This window comes from Cololabis saira, chromosome 3 (genome assembly GCF_033807715.1).
Source record: "Cololabis saira isolate AMF1-May2022 chromosome 3, fColSai1.1, whole genome shotgun sequence".
NCBI lineage: Eukaryota > Metazoa > Chordata > Actinopteri > Beloniformes > Belonidae > Cololabis > Cololabis saira.
The window spans coordinates 892,343-917,112 of record NC_084589.1 but is presented as its reverse complement, the minus strand read 5'-3'; the positions used below and the strand labels follow the sequence as shown (position 1 = coordinate 917,112).

General features: G+C 40.2%; 1 protein-coding gene across 1 annotated transcript in view; it reads right to left on the bottom strand.

The window, feature by feature from the left end:
* The window catches only part of LOC133424401 (ectonucleotide pyrophosphatase/phosphodiesterase family member 2-like), a 66,874-nt gene that overhangs the window by 13,864 nt on the left and 28,240 nt on the right, over positions 1–24,770 (bottom strand). The window contains exons 7-17 of the mRNA XM_061714974.1: positions 24,115–24,234; positions 22,255–22,310; positions 15,466–15,531; positions 11,443–11,515; positions 11,215–11,323; positions 10,201–10,326; positions 9,073–9,104; positions 8,828–8,955; positions 4,444–4,519; positions 1,571–1,658; positions 323–492 (exon numbers count right to left, since the gene is read on the bottom strand). Coding sequence (XP_061570958.1) covers positions 323–492; positions 1,571–1,658; positions 4,444–4,519; positions 8,828–8,955; positions 9,073–9,104; positions 10,201–10,326; positions 11,215–11,323; positions 11,443–11,515; positions 15,466–15,531; positions 22,255–22,310; positions 24,115–24,234 — 1,044 coding nt within the window. The remainder of the gene's footprint in view (positions 1–322; positions 493–1,570; positions 1,659–4,443; positions 4,520–8,827; positions 8,956–9,072; positions 9,105–10,200; positions 10,327–11,214; positions 11,324–11,442; positions 11,516–15,465; positions 15,532–22,254; positions 22,311–24,114; positions 24,235–24,770) is intronic.

Sequence of the window (24,770 nt, the reverse complement as noted above, 5' to 3'; positions counted from 1 at the left end):
TCTGAAGAATCACAGAAACTGGACCTACAGGTAGGTCTGAAGAATCAGAAACTGGACCTACTGTAGGTCTGAAGAATCAGAAACTGGACCTACAGTAGGTCTGAAGAATCAGAAACTGGACCTACTGTAGGTCTGAAGAATCACAGAAACTGGACCTACAGGTAGGTCTGAAGAATCACAGAAACTGGACCTACAGGTAGGTCTGAAGAATCAGAAACTGGACCTACAGTAGGTCTGAAGTATCACAGAAACTGGACCTACAGGTAGGTCTGAAGTATCACAGAAACTGGACCTACAGTAGGTCTGAAGAATCACGGCTGACCTTTTCATCGCAGCTGCAGCCCAGGTCATCCGTTACCATGGGAACGAGACTGGAGGCTGTGGGCCTGGAAACCTCCTCCGGCATGGCGGGTCTGAAGGGAGCGGGGTTCAGCAGGTGGTTCAGGCTGCCGTGGGTGCCGTTGTTCGGGGCCGGTTTCAGACCCAGAAGATCTGAGGGCAGGACAAATCAGCTGGGAGTCAGATCCAAGAGGGAATGGAAGACGTCACATAAACACCATGGGATTTATAAGAAGAACAAGATTCATTTATGTGACATCAAACACATGCAGGGCCGGCCCAAGCCTCCATGGGCCCCAAGCAAAATGTGATTTTGGGGCCCTCTATTACTGCCAATAATACTGATTATTGATCATTCACACACCCACTATAAACCTATTTCATGTTCTTCCCTGTCATTACAAATACACTTGTAAAATTAGATTTAAGAACTTTTTGTTGGAGTTAGATTGTAATCCTCAGTGATTAAGACCATGGAAGCAACAACAGATTAACAAACTTGCAGAAAAATCTTTCAATGAATATTGATAAAAGTCAGCAACTGCCCCTACTGGCCACACAGAGAAGCAACAGGTCAAAGGTCAGAGAGCTGCACAGTTGCAGCAGTGTTGTTTCCATCATCTTACTGTCAGCCTGGCAGGTTTTTACCCATCTATGGTTTTTAATCTGAAATGGGGCTAATTCAGCTACAAGAGCAGCCTGGGGTTGATTTACACTTAATATTTAAAGTGATATAGTACTAAGTGTGATACTGAGTGTCATCTACAGTGTAGGCCTACTAAAAGAAACAAAATAATCAAATAGATCATTTATAAATCATTTACTGTAAACATGTTATCTACTTTATTTTTGGTTTTAAATAAACTGCAACAGCAATGTGCAACAACAATTCGAAGTGGAACAACAACAATTAAGTGCAACAACAAAGTACTACAAAAACTAGAACTATAATTAAAATCACTCAACTTAGATAAACAGAACCTCCTCAATATGTTCTCCATATAAGGATAAATTCAAATGTACAAAAACAGACATTTTGTAATAATATTAATTATTGTGTTTTTGTACAATAACATACCCTTGATAATATTTAAATCATGACTCATACATAAAAATATATATTTATTTTTTTAACTCTTGGGGGCCCCCTAGTGGTCACGGCTGCTTATGCGTTGGGCCGGCTCTGAACATGCACACCCACTCTTCATACGGACGTGAAAATATGTCTTACCACACATGACATTATAAAGCTCAATGTTTTCAAAGGCTGGAACTTTTGTCTTGAATTTAAATGTAGGTCCATAGCCCAAGAAAATAGTCTGAAAGTGACAATTGAGGAGACGTGTCACACAATTTTAAAGATAGATCAAAGAAAACATTCCTATTCCTCAGTGCTGACAAAATATTAAATAATAGATACATTAACATACAACTTTTACCTCTTTCTTTTTTATTCTTTACTTAGGTATGGCAGCACATATCACAAAGTAAAAGCAGTAATATTCTTATCCGCCATCCAGTTTTTTTCATTTTAAGTAAACACATTAAGAGATAAGAAAAGGAAAAAAAGAAAGAAAAAACAAAAACTACAAAGAACTCTATGCAATCTGGGAGAGACAGACTATAAACATAAAACCTCCATACAGAAGAAAAATAACATGATTGTACTTCATTACACTACTTAAGTAGTTTTTTTGAGGATTTGTACTTTACTTGCGTTTTTTTTTTAATCAGGACTTTTACTTCACTACATTTAAAAGTTAAAAAATATACTTTTACTTCGTTACTTCGACATTTGCCACCTCGTTACTCATTACAAATTAAAATAATCAAAGAATTATATTTTGCAAGAAAGACGGTTAATTTTTGGTGTTGTATTCTATACCACATTTCATTTACCTGAAAGTAAAATAAAAAAACAAGGGAAGGATCATTTTTGGTTGTACATTTAATGTGAGCTACTTTAAGACTTTTACTCAAGTAATTTTCTTATGGGTGACTTTAACTTTTACCAAAGTCTTTTTTCAGTTATGGTATTTTTACTTTTACTTATAGTTACTTTTTTCAAGTACTTTATACACCTGAGAACTGGTACACTGCAAAAACTCAAAATCTTACTAGGAATTTTTTTTCTTATTTCTAGTTAAAATGTCTAATTTTTAGTCAAAAAATCTCATTACACTTAAAACAAGAGTCATTACCAGAAAAATAACTTGTTATTTTACAATTTCCACCTGTTTCAAGTAAATTTTCACTTGAAATAAGTAGAAAAATCTGACAGTGGAACAAGATGTATCTTCTCATTACAAGCAAAAAAATCTTGTGAGATTTCTTTTTGACTAAAAATGAGACATTTTAACTAGAAATAAGACAACTATTCTTGTTAAGATTTTGAGTTTTTGCAGTGTAAGTCAGATCAGCATTAAATATACGTTTCAGTGTCCTGTGAAGTTCTTTCCAAAAGGGTTGTATCACTGGACATTCCCAGAAAACATGCCATGGTTCGCTCCCTGAAGCCCGACTGTCTCCAACATCGAGTACTACTCTCATCCATATATGCTTTTTGTTTTGGTGTGATAAAGAATCGTATCAGACATTTCCACCCAAACCCACGCCATATGTAGGAACTTGTGCATTTCCATTGAAATGTACATATTTCAAGCCAATCCTCATTTGTTATTGAAAAATGACCCTCCTTTTCCCATTTCTCTCTAATACATTCAGTGGAGTCAGCTTTTTTTGCACCAATATCTTAACTATGGGGTCAGTTTTATTTTTAATATTTTCTTCAAAGTGGCTACGCATCTGCAGATATCTATAAAAGTCAAAACTTTTGCCTCTTAAAAGCAACGTCCACACTTGTGCACTGGTACTGTAAGCTGAAATGGATCAACGTCACCATTCAACTGCTGACTTTGTCCACGTTGCATCAGTGCAACTGCGGATCACCCTGACATGCACAGGGCCTCAGTGTGCACACACGTGAAAACAGCCTGGAAATAACATTTGTCACACGCGGTTTTAATAAAGGCTCCAGGCCTGCACATGCAGGCAGCTGCTGAATTATTAAATGTAGACTTTGGCTTCAGGCAGCAGATACCAAGTACAGCAACGTCTGCAGCGGATCAGAATCTGCCGGTCTTGAGGACTGAACTTGCTGGAATACTGTAGATCCAGGCGTACGGGTGGAATTGCCTGCTCACTTCACTCTGATTTACAGTTTCCTATTTCCATATATGAATTACTGCAATATTGTCTGGACTGCAATTTATCCAACTTTTCTCAACAAATTACTGATAATCCCAAAAAGATTTTTAAGAACGATCTCTCAGTCTGGTCGACACAAACCATCTGCACCTCTTTTTATGAAATATTCACTATTATCCATTCATAAACTTAATGTTTTTCACTCATGCTTGTTTGTGCATAAGTTTATCAATAGAAAACAAGATCTTCCTGTCACTTTCCAGCAGTTTTTTACTTTTTCATCTGATTTTAATTCATATCCAACTAGACATTTACCCTTCTGTCAAACATCTGGTCATCAATTTAATATTACATTTAGATCCGAAACTCTGGAATGACTTGAATGTGTCGCTGAAGTCAACATTATCTTTTACCTCCTTCAGAAAGTTATTAAAAAAACCTCTTATTCTGTCTTAACCTTCAATGTCTTTATCTTTTTTGTAATCCAGACCTCGTATCCATGTTCTCTTTTAAGTTTATATTTATAATTTTCTTTAATTTGTTGTACATTATCTTTGTTATTTCGTCACAGTTGTTGATGGGAGTGGTACAAGCCCCTCGGGCTTCGTTCCCTCCATGCACTGTTTTAAAAAAAGATTGTGCTAAATAAATAAATGAAATGAAATGAAACCTCACTAAAGTTGTATGTTTAAAGTATTATATGAAAGTGAACATTGATGCAATGTGAAAGAAAGAGGATGATGTCTTTGTCAAAATGCTTGTGGTGATTAGGAAATGTGCACACATGATCACTTGGCTTATCATCAGTGGTTCAGATTAGGGTTCTAATACCAGACAGTTTATGTCGTACCGATGCAGAGATGGAGACAAAAGCCAGTTGCATTTTAAGAAGAATACCTGCATACTGTTTATCTTGTTGTCATAGCCGTGGTCTCCCAAAAAGCCACAATGTCTCCTCCCTTCGGGGACTTTCCTGCAATGAAATTCAAACAATTATTTCAATGGTTTCTTGGGTGTTGTGCCACTGATTAAACTATGGACTATTTTATTTTCAGTTTTGTAATGTATCACTTCCCCACTTCCCTGCCCCCTTACTCTAACTGAGTGGCAAAAACAGCTGCAATTAGTGGAGAAGACGGGATAACAGCTGATTATCAGCTTAAATTAAAGTCAGTTGGACTTGACAGTGACCCGTACAGTTACCCCAAGTGGTCCATGGACATTAATATTTGGTACAGTTACCCCAAGAACCAGTGGTCCATGGACATTAATATTTGGTACAGTTACCAAGAACCAGTGGTCCATGGACATTAATATTTAGTACAGTTACCAAGAACCAGTGGTCCATGGACATTAATATTTGGTACAGTTACCAAGAACCAGTGGTCCATGGACATTAATATTTGGTACAGTTACCAAGAACCAGTGGTCCATGGACATTAATATTTAGTACAGTTACCAAGAACCAGTGGTCCATGGACATTAATATTTGGTACAGTTACCAAGAACCAGTGGTCCATGGACATTAATATTTAGTACAGTTACCAAGAACCAGTGGTCCATGGACATTAATATTTGGTACAGTTACCAAGAACCAGTGGTCCATGGACATTAATATTTGGTACAGTTACCAAGAACCAGTGGTCCATGGACATTAATATTTGGTACAGTTACCCCAAGAACCAGTGGTCCATGAACATTAATATTTGGTACAGTTACCAAGAACCAGTGGTCCATGGACATTAATATTTGGTACAGTTACCAAGAACCAGTGGTCCATGAACATTAATATTTGGTACAGTTACCCCAAGAACCAGTGGTCCATGAACATTAATATTTGGTACAGTTACCAAGAACCAGTGGTCCATGGACATTAATATTTAGTACAGTTACCAAGAACCAGTGGTCCATGGACATTAACATTTGGTACAGTTACCAAGAACCAGTGGTCCATGGACATTAATATTTGGTACAGTTACACCAAGAACCAGTGGTCCATGGACATTAATATTTAGTACAGTTACCAAGAACCAGTGGTCCATGGACATTAATATTTGGTACAGTTACCAAGAACCAGTGGTCCATGGACATTAATATTTGGTACAGTTACCAAGAACCAGTGGTCCATGGACATTAATATTTAGTACAGTTACCAAGAACCAGTGGTCCATGGTTGGACATTAATATTTGGTACAGTTACCAAGAACCAGTGGTCCATGGACATTAATATTTGGTACAGTTACCAAGAACCAGTGGTCCATGGACATTAATATTTGGTACAGTTACCCCAAGAACCAGTGGTCCATGAACATTAATATTTGGTACAGTTACCAAGAACCAGTGGTCCATGGACATTAATATTTGGTACAGTTACCAAGAACCAGTGGTCCATGAACATTAATATTTGGTACAGTTACCCCAAGAACCAGTGGTCCATGAACATTAATATTTGGTACAGTTACCAAGAACCAGTGGTCCATGGACATTAATATTTAGTACAGTTACCAAGAACCAGTGGTCCATGGACATTAATATTTGGTACAGTTACCAAGAACCAGTGGTCCATGGACATTAATATTTGGTACAGTTACACCAAGAACCAGTGGTCCATGGACATTAATATTTGGTACAGTTACACCAAGAACCAGTGGTCCATGAACATTAATATTTGGTACAGTTACCAAGAACCAGTGGTCCATGGACATTAATATTTGGTACAGTTACCAAGAACCAGTGGTCCATGGACATTAATATTTGGTACAGTTACCAAGAAACAGTGGTCCATGGACATTAATATTTGGTACAGTTACCAAGAACCAGTGGTCCATGGACATTAATATTTGGTACAGTTACCAAGAACCAGTGGTCCATGGACATTAATATTTGGTACAGTTACCAAGAACCAGTGGTCCATGGACATTAATATTTGGTACAGTTACCAAGAACCAGTGGTCCATGGACATTAATATTTGGTACAGTTACCAAGAACCAGTGGTCCATGGACATTAATATTTGGTACAGTTACCAAGAACCAGTGGTCCATGAACATTAATATTTGGTACAGTTACCCCAAGAACCAGTGGTCCATGGACATTAATATTTGGTACAGTTACCAAGAACCAGTGGTCCATGGACATTAATATTTGGTACAGTTACCAAGAACCAGTGGTCCATGGACATTAATATTTGGTACAGTTACCAAGAACCAGTGGTCCATGGACATTAATATTTGGTACAGTTACCAAGAACCAGTGGTCCATGGACATTAATATTTGGTACAGTTACCAAGAACCAGTGGTCCATGGACATTAATATTTGGTACAGTTACCAAGAACCAGTGGTCCATGGACATTAATATTTGGTACAGTTACACCAAGAACCAGTGGTCCATGAACATTAATATTTGGTACAGTTACCAAGAACCAGTGGTCCATGGACATTAATATTTGGTACAGTTACCAAGAACCAGTGGTCCATGGACATTAATATTTGGTACAGTTACCAAGAACCAGTGGTCCATGGACATTAATATTTGGTACAGTTACCAAGAACCAGTGGTCCATGGACATTAATATTTGGTACAGTTACCAAGAACCAGTGGTCCATGAACATTAATATTTGGTACAGTTACCAAGAACCAGTGGTCCATGGACATTAATATTTGGTACAGTTACACCAAGAACCAGTGGTCCATGGACATTAATATTTGGTACAGTTACAAAGAACCAGTGGTCCATGGACATTAATATTTGGTACAGTTACCAAGAACCAGTGGTCCATGGACATTAATATTTGGTACAGTTACAAAGAACCAGTGGTCCATGGACATTAATATTTGGTACAGTTACCCCAAGAACCAGTGGTCCATGAACATTAATATTTGGTACAGTTACCCCAAGAACCAGTGGTCCATGAACATTAATATTTGGTACAGTTACCAAGAACCAGTGGTCCATGGACATTAATATTTGGTACAGTTACCAAGAACCAGTGGTCCATGGACATTAATATTTGGTACAGTTACACCAAGAACCAGTGGTCCATGGACATTAATATTTGGTACAGTTACCAAGAACCAGTGGTCCATGGACATTAATATTTGGCCACGAATCGAGTTTCCTGATATTTATATGTACTTAATTTCTACTCCGGGGAAATACACGAAGCAAAACTTGAAGGCAGACAAAAGTCTTGACGCTTGGTCCGACTTCAAGGCAGGATTTTTTGTTTATGACCAGGACAGCAGTCCAGGAGCATCACAGGGAACTGTACTCTCACGATTCCTTTCCACGCTGTACACCTCATAGGTGGGAGGGTCCCATTCTTTTATGCTGGTGTGCCGCTTTAATTAATTATACAAATAGCAGAAAACAGAGCGAGACAACAGCAAGTAAGAACTATCACTAAACTAAATAAAGGATTGTCCTGCGGACGAAGTTTAAATAAAAGTGTGTCTTCATTTCTTTACATTTATATTGATATTCATTTTTTTCGCAATGTTGTTGCTATTTTGTAATTTTGTACGGAAATAATTAAGTATTTTGTTGGGTTCTGGAACATCAGCACAAGATAAAATACAATATAGCCAGACAGGTCTACCGTAAGAATCGGTGCTAGTTAGGGTTGCTAACCGTCCCGTATTTATAAACTAAAGTACGTGTCCCGTATTGAGCTGAAAAGAAACGCACTTTGTCCCGTATAACTGGGAGAGTCAAAAAATAGTCATAAAATGCCAATGGAAAATGGCATTGAGCTGTTGAGTTCATAAGTTATTTTGTTCTATTTTACTCCAACTGTAGCTACAGTCATGGCCTTTGAGGCTCAAATATGTTTACAAGTTTTCTACACACTTTCTGTTTGCACTTTTGTTATTGCATTAAAAATGTGCACTATTACAGAATGGATGTTCTGCTTTCTTTCTATTGTTTTATATTAATTTATACAATTTTAAGTTAAGCAGGACAGGTTTAAGAAAGATACATATTTTATTCAGTTCATTTTGTTATTTTGTATTAAAGTGAATTGCTGGATAATAATTTGTTTTCCATGTGTTCATGATATTCAAAAATATGGATCTAATTCAATTCAGGTTCGAGTCAAATAGTTAAAAAAATCGTTTCCGTCGCAAAAAAAGGGCCTAAAAAAATTCACTACGCCAGGAAGGGTGAAGGCAATCGGGTTGGCCGGCCCTGCAGATGAGGAGTCTCTTATTTATTTTTAGGGAGTTGGCAACCCTAGTCCTAGTGTTATTTTGCACAGACAGAAAGCGTCCAGCGTGTACCTGGCAACGTGCCACTTCCTCTCCACCAGCAGGTGAATGGCTTCAATACGCCGATTGTTGGCGTAGTGCAGTCTCTTGGGCAGGTGTTGTTTCAAGTACGGCTTAAAGTGCTGCTCTGGTTTCTTACACTATTACAAAAAAGAAGAAGAAAAACAATACAATATGTCGTATGAAATCTTTTACTTTTCAATAAAATCCCTCTTTTTTTCTGTTTCCAGTATTTTGCCTGGAAATCTCATACTTACTGTCAGATTTGCAACAACAGTCTTAGGGTCATCTGAGAAAAGAAAAAAAACGACAAAGAAGCGATGGTCATATATGCTGCAAAGCATTTGGGCAACAAGAATACTTCCAATGAATTGGAAAATTTAACTCCCCACTGCAAGAAAAAGATCCATGAAATCATGAAGAACTGAACTGAGGGTTTTCTGAAGGCATGAATCGGTCAACCGTATCAAAAGTATCTAGGGTTTATCCTGCCTAATAAACTTGTGATTGCTCTAAGTGGAACCGTGCTGCTCGTCATCACCTCAGTGTGTCACGTGTCTCACTCCTTGTTTTCAATCTCAAGTCACATCCTTATGAAAACAAAAGAACAAACCTTGACCGCAAAGTTTTATATATTCAAAAACAAAAAGGCTGGTGCACACACAGAATTACGGAAGAGTATCAGGGCCAGGTAGGATAAAAATAAAAATAATATTTTGGAGGAGGAAGATTTTTTTTTCATTATGCACTTCGAGAAAAAAGTTGAAATGTCGAGAAAAAAGTTGAAATGTCGAGATTAATGTTGAAGTACAATTTCAAGAAAAAAGTCAAAATGTTGAGAAAAAAGTAAAACATTTCGTGAATAAAGTTGAAATGTTGAGAAGGCGAAATTTCGACTTTATTCACGAAATTTCGACTTTATTCTTGAAATTGTATTTCAACATTATTCTCGACATTTCAACTTTTTTCTTGAAGTGCACAATAAAAAAAAAATCTTCCCCTCTCAAATATTTTGATGTATCATCATGAATGTGTGAGACCTGAAAAAAAAAGTAAAAAGAAAACAAATGCATAAAAAGTACATAAAATTAAAAAAAATGTATTCATAATGATAAACAAAATTATTATTTAGAAATTGTAAAAGACAAAATTGGAAGTGTTTTTGATTTCAATATTAATTGCTTCAAATTTAGAAAGAAAAAAAGATTTGTGTGTAATTTTAGAAGTCAAGCATTAAACGGCAAGCAATGTGAAAGAAACTGAAGAGGGGAGCTCTGGCATGGATTTATATGTTGTATTTTTAAAGGTTCTCCACCTGGGATGCATAAAACGCTGAGAAGATCTAAACAAAGATGTGATAACACAGTATTTCATGTTAGCCTCACATTTTGGGCTGTTGGGGTATCTGGGGCGTATTCTGCCGAGGGATCCAGGGACGAGGATAATGTCATCAACACTGCTCATGTAGTTACTGAGATACTCTGTCCGATCACAGTGGGCTTCTTCCATACCTGGACACAGATGCAAGGGTTGGGGTTAGTGGGCAACTGGGTGAGACTTCCACTGCAATATAAGTTAGTTTGTACCTGTTCTTGTCTTATTGTGTCACAAAAGACAATATCAGTCAACAGTTAAAAGTGCAGGTATTACCTACAGAGAGTCAACATTATGGCGCTTTTCCACTAGTACCTACTCAGCCCGACTCGACTCGCCTTGCCCTCGTTTCTTTTCATTACCCAGATCAGAAGTAGGAGGTTGGAAAAGCTGCTGTGACGTATTTGATTGTGTATCTAAAGGAAGAAGACAACAACACTAAAGATGTAGAACCTGGAGGAGATGATAGATGTGCTGCTGGGTCTGTGGCTTGTGTTTGATGTCAAGTTAAAAAATTAGAGTGAGAGAAGCTTCAAGCGGTGACGCTTTTTAATTTTTGTTTGTTTGTCTCGGCGCTGTTGAAAAGTCAGCTGGAGCCGTGAGCAGCTATGAAGAGACAGAGCTCCTGGTAGATCTGGTCGTTCCTTATCGCCTCTAGATCCCTTTTTAATTCTCTCCTCAGCACCAGGTTTATGAACATCTGACCCTCAGAGTTGGATCATGAAACAGACTTCTGCTGCCGTTGATGGTGGAATAAAATGGACAAGAAGCCGTGAGTTGCTCTTTCTCTGATTTCCTCCTCCTGACTCAGACGTCTGACTCCAACCCCCCGACCAATCCGTGGCCTGTAGTGTGATGATGTCAGATACAGCCGACTCAGCCGCAGAATAGTTACAGAAAAAGTATCTACTCGGCACGTTAGACCCCTGGTGGAGAAGAACCAAACCGAGGCGAGTCGGGCTGAGTAGGTTCTAGTGGAAAAGCACCATTATTTCCCTCTGTGGTGTTTGTGCTGGTGTTTGTACCATGATCCCCCACCAGGATGATGTTGACGCATCGATGCAGTTTCATCTGCTTAAGTCCATCCATCAACTGACCAACAATCCTGTCTACCACCTTCAGAGAACTGTTGAGCTGGAACACACAGAGAGAGTCAGAAACCTCCAAATAAACACAAATAAACTGTGTTTCTTTGCATCTGTTGGCGTACACGCCCATACAAGCACATGCACACACTGATCCTCAGTACTCACTTCTGTATTCATGGGCCCCATCTTGTGTCCATACGTGTCTGGTTGTCCACAGTGCATGGCGTACACATAAGGCCTGAAACAAGAGAGGATTCAAACTGGAGGCACTGGTTTAACCCCCCAAACGCAAAGTCCACAGATGTTGATAAGAGAGTACTGTATTTTCGCGACCATAAGGCGCATATAAACGTCTTTTTTTTTTTTTTTAAATGTGCCGCGCGCCCAATGAAACAGTGCGCCCATTGTATTACTTGTATTACGGTAATGTAAGGCGGACGTAATTGAAGCCACCATGAGAACGGTAAAGGGAGAAGGGGGGCGTGTGAATCACCCGTGAGTTGCGGATGTGTTAGAGACCATCATTAGAAGTTAAAGGGGGAAGGGGGTGTGTATAAAAGAACAGGTATGTGCTTCATGCAGAACACTGTTGTCTTAACAACCCTGAAGATGGCAGAGCGACACGCTTATGAAGCACAGTTCAAACTGAAGGCGATCAGCTACGCGGCGGAACATGGGAATCGAGCAGCCACAAGAGAATATAAAATTAATGAATCAATGGTTCGCAAGTGGAGGAAGCTGGAAAACGAACTGCGGCAGGTGAAGAAAAGGCAGCTGAGCTTCCGCGGACACAAGGCGAGGTGGCCCGACTTGGAGGAAAGATTGGAGCGGTGAGTGATCGAGCAAAGAGCAGGTGGAAGGAGCGTTTCAACGGTCACCATTCGACGGAAAGCAGTAGCGTTGGTGGAAGAAATGAAAATGTAACATTTTCAAAGAGGTCCGTCTTGGTTCTTTCGCTTCATGAAAAGGTGCCATCTTTCCATCCGGGCCAGGACAACAGTAGCGCAGCAGCGCCCGGCGGATTATATGGAAAAGATGGAGAGCTTCCACTCATTCGGCAGGAGACACATCACTGACAAACGCATCCAGCCCAGCCACATCACCAACATGGACGAGGTGCCGCTCACGTTCCACATCCCGGTGAATCACACGGTGGAGAGGACGGGGACCAGCGCGGTGGAGAGGACGAGACCAGCGCGGTGGATAGGACGGGGACCAGCGCGGTGGAGAGGACGGGGACCAGCGCGGTGGATAGGACGGGGACCAGCGCGGTGGATAGGACGGGGACCAGCGCGGTGGGGATCCGCACAACGGGGTATGAAAAGTCATCATTTACTGTTGTGCTTGCCTGCCACGCTGATGGACAGAAACTGCCGCCTATGGTGATTTTTAAAAGAAAAACTTTGCCTAAAGAGACTTTTCCAGCCGGAGTCATTATAAAGGCGAATGAAAAGGGCTGGATGGATGAAGAGATGATCGAGCGGCTGAGGCAGGTCTATGTGCGGCGACCCGGTGGTTTTTTTCACACATCACCATCGCTGCTAATCTGTGATTCTATGCGCGCCCATCTCACAGACAGTGTAAAAAAAGAAGTGAAAAATGATTCCGGGAGGTTTGACAAGGAAGTCCAACGGTTGGACGTCGGTGTGAACCGGCCGTTCAAGGTGAGGCTGCGAGCAGCGTGGGAGAGATGGATGACTGAGGGGCAACACAGTTTCACCAAGAGTGGACGGCAGCGATGGGCAAGTTATGCCACGGTTTGCAGATGGATTGTAGATGTGTGGGCTAACATGTCTGCTGGGACTGTTGTTCGGGCTTTTGCAAAAGCCGGCATTTCCGAGGCGCCGCGCGGCACGGAAAGTGACTCTGACAGCGATGAAATTCGGACTGGCGCAGCTGAATTAGCGGAGCTCTTTAATGCGGAAACAGAGGATGAGGACTTTGAAGGGTTTGATTAATGTAAAAACTGAAATAAAATACAATCAAACTAAGTTTTGCTCCCGCTCTATTTTTAAATAAGCACACTTGTGTGCTTGTGTGTGTGTTCTGCAGCGTGTGTGTTTTGCGGTCCGCGTGTGTGCGCACTCCGTGTCTGTAGATGGCGCCTTTTGGGTCGGTGCGCCGTATGTGTGTTTTAAATCCAAAAATGACACACAAAACTGAGGGTGCGCCTTTTCACAGGGTGCGCCGAATGGTCGTGAAAATACGGTACAAGTACGAGCAAAATAGGCTTCTACGGAAGAGTATTAGGACCAGGCAGGAGAAAAATAAAAATCATATTTTAGAGGAGGAAGATTGTTTTTCATTATGCACTTCGAGAAAAAAGTCGAAATGTCGAGAAAAAAGTCAAAATGTCGAGATAAATGTTGTAGTACAATTTGGAGAAAAAAGTCAAAATGTTGAGAAAAAAAGTCAACATTTCGTGAATTAAGTTGAACAACCAGGTTCAGAATACAAGAATTGGTTTTACGATATTGATTGTAAACACATATCACACATATGCAGTTGCATAACTTCAGAAACGTCCCCTTAATATTCCACTCCAAGGATGTAAGTTAGTGAGTTAGTTACGGCTGCTGCTGCAGAGCTGTCAGTCGCTCTAACTGGATTTGATGGAGGAGGAGACATTTACACTTTATTCACCAAATTGTATTTCAACTTTATTCTCAAAATTTCGACTTAATTCACGAAATTTCTACTTTATTCTTGAAATTGTATTTCAACATCATTCTCAACATTTCGACTTTTTTCTCAAAATTGTATTTCAACATTTATCTCGACATTTCGACTTTTTCTCGACATTTTGACTTTTTTCTAGAAGTGCACAATACAAAACAATCTTCCCCTCTCAATTATTTTTGCTCCTGCCTGGCCTTAATACTCTTCCGTAGGCTTCAGGTTCAAAGTTACTGTAAGTTGCAGTGGTAAGAGGAAAAAAATCCACAAATCAAGTAAGAGGTTATTTAGCTAGTAAGGCTTTAATTCTACAGATTTTGATTCTATTTTAATTTATTTGGAACAGCAAACCAAGTTACATATAGCAACAAATATGTTCGGTAGAAACTAACTTGACTGAAGTCGCTGCAGTTTTATTTTTCCATGCGTGTACAGATTCAGTAATACTTTTCTGATGGTGCCGTGGCGGTTCTGAAGATGGTAGCCGTAACAGAAGGTGACACGGCAGTAGTTGGGATTGGAAAGTGACAAGACAATTATATATATCCTTTTGTTAAACATTGAATTCATTGAACTGGTGAAGAGCTGGTGACACTGAAACATTTATTGCTGAAATGGATAGCAAATGTCGACAAAAAAAGGAAGTAAAAATGTCAAATAGCTGGGAGGGAATATGTCAAAAATCATAAAGATTGTGCACTTGGTGACAAGTTTTTGATATTTGGCATGGTAACATAACGTTTTGAAAAACCACCGCAAACAAATTGTGACGCCCCCTAGTGGCCGGTTTGCAGAAAGTTCAAAATGGCTCCTGCCGAAAAGACCAAAGGTCATATCTCAGCTTCTCTTAGTCCTAGATTGTTGTATATTGTCACTTTTTCTACTTTTTTGGTTCTAGGAATTCAATTCTGAGATAAATTTCCTATTTCAAGGTCATGTTGAAGGTCAAATTTAATTTTCAAGGTCCTTTTTTGCACAAAAAACTCCATATCTCTAGAATTAAGTCACATAGAAATATAGTATAGTGCTCTAGACCCATATTTTCAGCCCCAAGGAATGCAATTTTCTGTTTACTGGACAGGTCACTATCACTGTAGTGTCAATAATCTAATTGGGTGAGCATTATGGCCATCGTTCAGGCTTAAGATGAACTCAACTTCAGAACAAAGCCACAATGAAAGCATGATCTTTGGGGAGAAAAAAAACCAAAAAAAAAACGTCAATGTCTCTGAAACAAAGTCACATAGAAAAATTAAAGGACTGTAGCCCCATTCACTCCCATGGAATTCAATGTGTTTATTTGACATATATTACAATCACTAGTTTTGTTGTTGCAAAATCATAAGCAAAAAACTGGCCAAATCTCTAACATAAGGCAGTACTCTATGCCAGCTGGATGCCAGTCCTCTTGAAAGACACGGCACGTCTACCAGAAACCCAACCATCAGTCCATGAGGCTAAAAGAGATGAAGCTCAAAGGCATGTTCTGCTGTGTAAGATAAGTGAATTCACCTCTCTGCTTCGGGAAGGTGAAGCCACTGCAGCATGGTCAGTATCCTCCTCTCTACCGGGATGGCCCTGCGGGGGACACACCAAATGAAAGGTTACGTTGGGTAATACTTAAATACATAAAAAGAGGACTCCTAAAATGATTAATGACTTTGTCACAGCAGTATCGGTCAAAAGTTTGGTGATGGCTCAATCAATTTTAAATCTTTTCAACACAGCAAAACATAATAAGGAATAAATAACATAAATGGCTTTATGTAGCTTCCAAAGAACTGTAAACAACAGCATGAGAGTCACATTTTCTGTTTCATAATTGAGAGGTCAGTTCCTGAGGCCACGTTTACACGTAGCCGGGTATTTACGAAAACGGATATTTCCCCCTCTATGTTTTGAAAAATACCATAATTTACATCAGATCGTTTTCAAAATCTCTTAATTTCCAGGAACCCGCATAAATATCTGTTAAGGTGCTATGAGCAGCCAAACCTACAGGGGGCAGTGTAACGAGAAGATAAAGTCATGCTAGCCAATCAGAAATCCTGGAAAAAAACATCAACAAATGACACGAGTAACTTCCAGTTACTTCCAAGATGAACCAGAGTCTTTGGTTTGGAGTGACAGAGAAATGGAGTTACTTTTAAGTGTGACTTTAGAATATAAAACAGGTAAAATACAAGAAAATATTGACGGTTACAAACAAATTGTAAACACAGGTGTCACTCATGACGCTGGTGACGTTTCTGTCTCATAATGTGACGTTCTGAAGCCTAAATGTCCGTTTCTCTCTGTTTACAAGCAAACGTGAAGACGGAGGTTTTCAGAGTTTTCAGAAATGATGGTTTTTGGAGACTTTGAGCTTCATTTTCATGTAAACGAACGGCCAAAACGCATGAAAACACCACCGTTTTTGCTACGTGGAAACAGGGCCTGAGTCACCACCTGGAGAGTTACAGTAGGCTACTATACATGTCACTGATGAAGATCTGACTCTGCTGTTAATTAATATGAAACTACTAAAGTAGCTAAAGTATTGTTAATTTCTTCACTCCATCGCAGCAAAGCAAAACTAATAGCCTAATAATAATAATACATTTTATTTATAATGCACTTTACATTCCTGAGAATCTCAAAGTGCTACAGTTTGATTATTAAAAATGAAACAGATATAGTAAAATCAAGATAAGAGATAAAAGGGATAAAAAGTCAAGACATGGGTAAAAAGAGAATAAAACAATTAAAAACAGCAACTAGGTAAAAAAAAAAAAGAACAACAGCATTGTTTAGTGGTAAAATCCTTTGCTAAAAAGAAAGGTTTTTAGTCCTCTTTTTAAAAAAAACTACACTTTTAAACCCATCAGAAAAGCAAAGAAACCCCATTAACTCAGTTTTGTCAGGACCCACCTATTAGGAAAAACATCTCAATGCAATTCACCAATGTATTTCCAAATCTGTTCAAAAATTTAGAAAAAAATAATAAATACATTAAAAAAACTACTGTTATTCAAATTTTCCTTTGATGCATGACGTTTTAAACTGTAGAAAACATTATAAATGTTTGTCCACATTTATGACCAAGGAGAGGTAATTGATTCTGGCACTCTATTTCTTTAACCTCCCGAGGGCTTCGTAAAGCTGAGGTTTGTAAAGCAGAAGGCATTTCAAGGCCTTCTCTCCGTTGAAAGTCTGCTTCTATGCAGTGTGTGTAATGAGGCCACCAACCAAGCTTCTGGTTGTTATACACTTCCCAGCTGTCAGCTATCAGCCCACAATCCAGAATGATATAACGGAGTTTTTGTTCTCAAAGTTCATTCTTTTTCTATACTTTTTCAATTTTTCCCACTTTAAGCTAAATTTGGCCTTTATCCACTTTGTGTGTTATGTACACCCCCACTTTCCTCTTCTTCAGTTTTCTGCTTTTGGTTGGGATGATGACCTCCCACAAAGCTAAATCAGAAACAGACCTTCAGCCAGTCATCTAACAATCTGCACTGGTGCACACGGTGGTGCTATATTATCAAACTACGTCATGTTAATGTAGCAATAAAAGCTGTTCCTCACCATGTGTCAGCACTAGGGGTGTAACAATATATCGTGCCACGAAATTTGGCGATACAAAAATGTCACGATACATGTCGTGGAGGTGACAAACTGTAGCGTGATATTGGGTTATTAATATGAATATATTGTGTTTACTAGTAACATCCTATTGGTGCAGCGGGATCATGTGACGACCTCGACCCGCGGACCAAAATCTGACTCCGCTCAGAAGAAACTAGTACCGTTCTGCGGTCCCGATCACGGGACTCTTGGGGGTTTTGAGCTCCGAACTTTTACTTCTAAGGTGAGCAGGAATCAATGTTTTTTCTGATGTAAAGATTGTGTCGTCCCCAAAGGTGGGAAGATGAAACGATAACGGGGTTCACCTTATGGCCTCAGGCTGGAGCAGGTGAAGCTCTGAGCTCTTGCAGAAGATAAATAACATTCATGTTGCATTTGGAGTTTGGGACCTTTCATAGTTTATTGATTTACTTTTATTTATTTATTTAATTTTAGTTTTTACATTTCTGGAAAAGAGAAAAGTCAAGTCATACATGAGAGAAACTATACAGTTTGTGGCAAAATTGTCACGATTGTGGTTTGTTGAGCACCCAGACGCAGGAGAGCAGGAGAGCAGGAGTTCCAGAAAACTCAGGTTTATTAGTAAAGACAAACCAAAAACGCTGCTGAGCAGGATCAAAAAGGCAGAACAAAAACAGGAATCCAAAAATTAGACAAGGAGAACATGGAGGGAGGAAACAGTATGGACCAGGAGAGAGCAGGGGAAAGACAAGACTAGATATACACAGGGGATAACGAGACACAGGTGCAGACAATCAGGGCAGATGGAACCAGGAGGGACAGAACTGAAACTCAAACTGGGGGAAATGTCAAACCCTGAAACCCTGACAAAATATTTGTACTTGTATGAAACTGAAGATGCATAATGCAAACCTGACATTTACTTTTAGTTCAGTTTGTGGAAAATGGTTGGTCTGGCTTGCTCTTTAAAACTTAAACAGTTATAAAGCATTACAAACTGTAACAATAGGGCAAACGCACAGCATTGTTTTGTATTTTGTGTCTTTCAAATAAAAGACCATTTTATTCCAGTCATATGTTCCTCATTCAAGGTTGTTAAAAAAATACTGCTATAATATCGTATCATATCGTTATCGTGACCTCAATATCGTGTATCGTACCGTATCGTGAGATTAGTGTATCGTTACACCCTTAGCAGCACACACTTCCACTCTGTTATGTGGACAATCCTGTCTCATTCTCACATCTGTCTCATTGCCAACTGCAAGCACAGCACATTGGCATAAATTGCTGTAAAATCAGCCCGGTAACATTCCACCACTGAAACTTGCCTCCAGCGCCATAAAAGCTGCAAGTATAGGACTCCTTATTTTTCTCACAGGCTATAAGGCCAATGCAGTGTACAGCAAAAACATGCACAGGTGCTAAAATAATCCGTGACAAAGTAACACCAACCCTATTCACTCTGTGGACAAAACACTTGTAATAACTATAAGGATTGCTGGAAGTGTGTGTCAGTTTTCACATTTGATTATTTAAGCTTTAAAAAAGAAGAAGAAAAGAACAAACGTGTTCACACAACATTCTTCTTGTAAAACAGTTTACATAGCATAATCTGCAAATTCAGAATGTGTTTTAAATCATTCTTTATCTGTGTTACGGTGTAGGGTTATTGTGGTTGGTATATTTGTGTTATGCTTAGTTCTTTAGTTTTGGTGTTCTGTTGGTGTTTCGGTTTCTGCTCTTGTTTTCTTCCCTCTGTCCTCTTTTGTTTCTGGTAATTTCACTTCCTGTTTTGATTTGAAGGTCTGTTTTTGTCCGTTTTTTTGGTTGACGTCTCTTGTGCCGTTCTGCCCTGATTGTTTGGACCTGTATCTCCTCCCTGCTGGTTTGTACTTCTTTTCCACCTGTGTTTCTATTGTTTTGGTTTTCTAGCCAGTTGGTTTTTAAGTTCTCTTTATTTTTTTGAGTGAAGGATTTTATTTTTTTTGTATTTGCATTGGATTCCTGCCTAAGCAGCACTTTTGTTTAACGGACTACTTTTGTTTGAAACTCCTGCTGCCTCAGTCTCCTGCACTTGGGTCCTGCTCCACTCCAGTCATGGAGCCAGCAGAAATAACACTAATTCACAATGATGTTAAAGAATAGTTCACCACAGTAGAGGGGCTTAATTCAGCCACATGTGGTCCTACTAACTTGGGTAGTAGATCTTTTTGTTTATGGGCTCATGGGGAAGAGTGCTCTCCAACAAAAGACTTCTCCAGAGTTTACAAGCCGAGTCAGTCAGGAGTCTCTGAAGTGGTCCCAGATGCCCCCCATCCTGTCTCTGTTCCCAGGGAGGTCCCGGACGAGCCCCATCCTGTTTCTGTTCCCAGGGAGGTCCCGGACGAGCCCCATCCTGTTTCTGTTCCCAGGGAGGTCCCGGACGCACCCTAGCCTGTCTTATGGCGCTTTTATACTAGTACCTACTCAGCCCGACTCGCCTTGCCCTTGTTTCTTACCCAGATCAGAAGTAGGAGGTTGGAGAAGCTGCTGTGACGTATTTGATTGTTTATCTAAATGAAGAAGACAACAACACTAAAGATGTAGAACCTGGAGGAGATGATAAATGTGCTGCTGGGTCTGTGGCTTGTGTTCAATATCAAGTTAAAAAATATGAGAGATAGAGAGAGAGAGAGAGAGACAGAGAGAGAAGCTTCAAGCGGTGACGCTTTTTTTTTTTTGTTTGTTTGCCTCGGCTGAAAAGTCAGCTGGAGCAGCTATGAAGTGACAGAGTTCCAGGTAGATCTGGTCGTTCCTTATCTCCCGTCTAGATCCCTTTTTAATTCTCTCCTCAGCACCAGGTTTATGAACATCTGCACCTCAGAGTTGGATCACCAAACAGACTTTTTGCTGCCATTGCTGGTTTAATAAAATGAACAAGAATCCGTCAGAGTCGCTCTTTTCCTCCTCCTGACTCAGACATCTGACTCCAACCCCCCGACCAATCGGTGGCCTGTAGTGTGATGATGTCAGATTCAGCCGACTCAGCCGCTTAGAACCTCGGCAGAATAGTTACAGAAGAAGTATCTACTCGGCACGTTAGACCCCTGGTGGAAAAGAACCAAACCAAGGCGAGTCGAGTCGGGCTGAGTAGGTACTAGTGGGAAAGCGCCATTATTTCCTGAAGTGGTCCCAGACGCACCCTAGCCTCTCCAGTACCCTGCCTCCGCCTCAACCGGTGCCAAGGCCTTGCCAGCACCCAGGACTTCAGTTCCTGTTCCTTATTCAGCCTAATTCTGTTCCTGACCGTGAGTCAGCCCCTGATCCTGATCCTGTTCCTGCCCCAGCCACGGTCTCGGCGGTACCACGCCTTCGGCGGTACCACGCCTTTGGCGGTTCCTGTCCCAGCTCATGCCTTGTCAGCTCCAACTTTGGCCCTCATTCCTGATCCTGCCATCGCTCCAGCCACTGCTTGTCCTGCTCCTGGCCGACCCCCTAAGCCAAGTCGCCGCTCCATCCGGCCTGGTTTTTTTGTTGCTCCTATCCAGAACATCCATCCATCCATTTTCTTCCACTTATCAGGAACCAGGTTGCAGGGGCAGCAACTTCAGCAGAGATGCCCAGACTTCCTTCACCGTAGACACTTTCTCCAGCTCTTCCGAGGGGAGTCCGAGGCGTTCCCAGGCCAGCCGAGAGACATAGTCTCTCCAGCGTGTCCTGGGTCTTTCCCGGGGTCTCCTCCCGGTGGGACATGCCTGGAACACCTCCCTAGGGAGGAGGGACATGCCTGGAACACCTCCCTAGGGAGGAGGGACATGCCTGGAACACCTCCCTAGGGAGGAGGCACATGCCTGGAACACCTCCCTAGGGAGGAGGGTGGGAGCGTAGATTGACCGGTAAATCGAGAGCTTCTACTTCCGACTCAGCTCCCTCTTCACCACGACGGTCCGGTACATCGACCGCATAACTGCGGACGCTGCACCGATCCGTCTGTCAATCTCACGCTCCATCGTTCCCTCACTCGTGAACAAGACCCCGAGATACTTGAACTCCTCCACCTGAGGCAGGACTTCTCCACCCACCCGGAGAAGGAACACCACCCTTTCCCGGTGGAGAACCATGGCCTCGGTTTTGGAGGTGCTGATTCTCATCCCTGCCGCGTCGCACTCAAGTACTTTTCTATACTTTTTTACACATACAAAGTTAAAATGACCTCATTTTCTATGTGATGACACTATCTTGAGTCATATTAGAGACTTAAAATAGCAATGGACTTTGATGCAGCTGCATTACTAACTGTGATTTTGGTGATGATAATGACAATGATTAATTGTCATTATCCTTTGATTCAGATTGTTTGGTTTACTCTGCTTACTCTCTGATAAAAGACCTGCAGTTGTTCCCACTCCAGAATGTACTTTCAATCCTCAGGGATTGGGGATCTTTGAATGGTTAATCAGATGCTCTTGTGTGTAAGGCAGGGATGCCTTAGTGCACGTTGGACACGCTGGATATAACTTAACTTTCAGGTTGTGTGGGTTAATTTCTTGGATGTCTTCGATTTTCATGATAAAAAGATTTTTAAAATGTTAACACACAGAAAGCAAATAATGAGAAAGATGTTTTTAATGAGCAGCCAGTATAGATTAGTTTATATATGAGTCTGACATCAATATCAGAATGTCACAAATTCAAGGTTGTAAATGCGTGCATGTGTGTATGCAGACTTACATGGGCCAGAAGAAACTGGCAGCCTTCACTCCTTGTTTGAACGCCGTTATCCAGATCTAGACACATAGCAGAGTCGCAGGTTTTTTTACCAGCTTACATGCGTCACTAGAATACAGCTTGGATGTTACATGCTAGATGCAAATAGTAACACTGGGATGCACTGTAAAGCAAAGCCTACCACACTGGAAGGGATCCAGAAAAAAGAAATCAGCATGTTTAAAAAAATACAAAGTAAGCAACAAAAATAAATAACAAAAAAACAGTAATTTTACAGGTGTTTTTGTCTTAGTAGCTACCTCTTGACAGGGGAATATTTGACATGTTTCAAACGTTATCTACAGTATTGAGTCAAGAGCAGTGGGCTGTCGATGGGTCATTTCCCATGATCTCTTGATTTATGGAAGAGTATCAGGGCCAGGCAGGAAAAAAAAAAAAATTAAAATAATATTTTAGAGGAGGAAGATTTTTTTTTCATTATGCACTTCGAGAAAAAAGTCGAAATGTCGAGAAAAAGTTGAAATGTCAAGAATAATGTTGAAGTACACTTTCGAGAATAAAGTCGATATGTATTTCAACTTTCAAATTTATTCACAAAATTTTCTCGAAATTGTATTTCAACATTAATCTCGACATTTCGACTTTTTTCTCGAAGTGCACACTAAAAAAAAAAACTAAGTGTAACGTTACCTCTGAATTCCGTTTCAGAATATTGTTTTTCATTCTTTCTTCATCACAGGGCAGTGAAATGTGAACGAATGAAAATTGAAATGAAATTGCGCCTTCCAGTGCAGACACGTTGGTGCACATACGCATGGGCAACGCATTTGTTTTTATATTGTTTTCATATGTCAACAGGGTCATTTCAATTTTCATTCGTTCACATTTCACTGCACTGTGATGAAGAAAGAATGAAAAAAACCATTCTGAAACGGAATTCAGAGGTAATGTTACACTTTGTTTTTTTTTTTTTTATTGTGCACTTCGAGAAAAAAGTCGAAATGTTAAGAATAATGTTGAACTACAATTTTGAGAAAAAAGTTGAAATGTCAGCACGGTGGCTTAGTGGTTAGGACTGTTGCCTCACAGCAAGAAGGTCCCCGGTTCGACTCCCAGGCCCGGCAGGGGCCTTTCTGTGTGGAGTTTGCATGTTCTCCCCGTGCTTGCGTGGGTTTTCTCCGGGTACTCCGGCTTCCTCCCACAGTCCAAAAACATGCATATTAGGTTAATTGGTGATTCTAAATTGCCCGTAGGTGTGAGCGTGAGTGTGGTTGTGAGCATGGTTTGTGTGTTTCTATGTGGCCCTGTGATGGACTGGTGACCTGTCCAGGGTGTAACCCCTGCCTCTCACCTGAAATGAGCTGGGATAGGCTCCAGCAGACCCCCGTGACCCCGCAAGGGATAAAGCGGGTATAGATAATGGATGGATGTTGAAATGTCGAGATTAATGTTGAGATACAATTTCAAGAATAAAGTAGAAATTTCGTGAATAAAGTCCAAATTTCGAGAATAAAGTTGAAATACATTTCGACTTTTTTCTCGAAGTGCAAAATAACATTACATTTTTTTTTTCTAATAATACATGGGTGCAAATAGCATACATTGATATTGGTAGCAGGGTGTAAATAGCCTAAGCCTAAAAAAAATTCTTCCCCTCTCAAATATTTTTTTTCCTGCATGGCCCTGATACTCTTCCGTACTTGATGAAATCATCTAATTACAGTGAAATAATTTCAGAGCTCCAAAAGCTCAAACGCAGCTTTTATTAATCACACATCAACATCTGTAGCTAAAAAAGAGAATATGACTAAATCTATCCCTCCCACAGCAGCTGGTACTCAATGCTCCCTGACAGCACTTAACTGGTTGTCCTCCCCACCAGCGGTGGTTCAGCTTCTCTCGGCTCCTCAGGTTGAAGGTTGCATCAAACACCGGGTCATACATGGAGTTTCCAACGATGCCATGAGATTCTGGGTAGAGTCCCTTAACAACAGTAGGAAATGTGAGTTTACCAGTAGTAATAGTCTTGGCATAACTGTACTTTTCTCTGTTGGTTTTTTTAAACATATTTTAAAAATGAGTAGGGGTGTGCCAATTTAATTCAGGGATCCATGGAGACTATTCAGCATGATTTTTAATAATTCTACAAGTGTTCAACTTATTATTAAGTTGTGACAACACCTCGTCAATATTCACACAATACAAGAAATATCACTGATAGAATTATCAAGTTGTGTCAATAGTGTTGTGCATGTTTTAGGCAGCATGTAGGAAGGTAAAAATACTATTCTATACAATCCTTTGTATAATGTACACCAGTGGTGCCCAAATCCCTGCATGTTTCAGTCATACGAGTGGGTTATTAACAGACTTTTGCAGACTTGATGACAAGCTGATGGCGATCAGCTTAAAGGTGACCTATTATGGCATTTAATGTATATTTTAAACAGGCCTTGAATGTCTTAAAAACAATCTAAAGCTTGTTTTTTCTACATAAATCATAAATCCAGCCTGTGGGC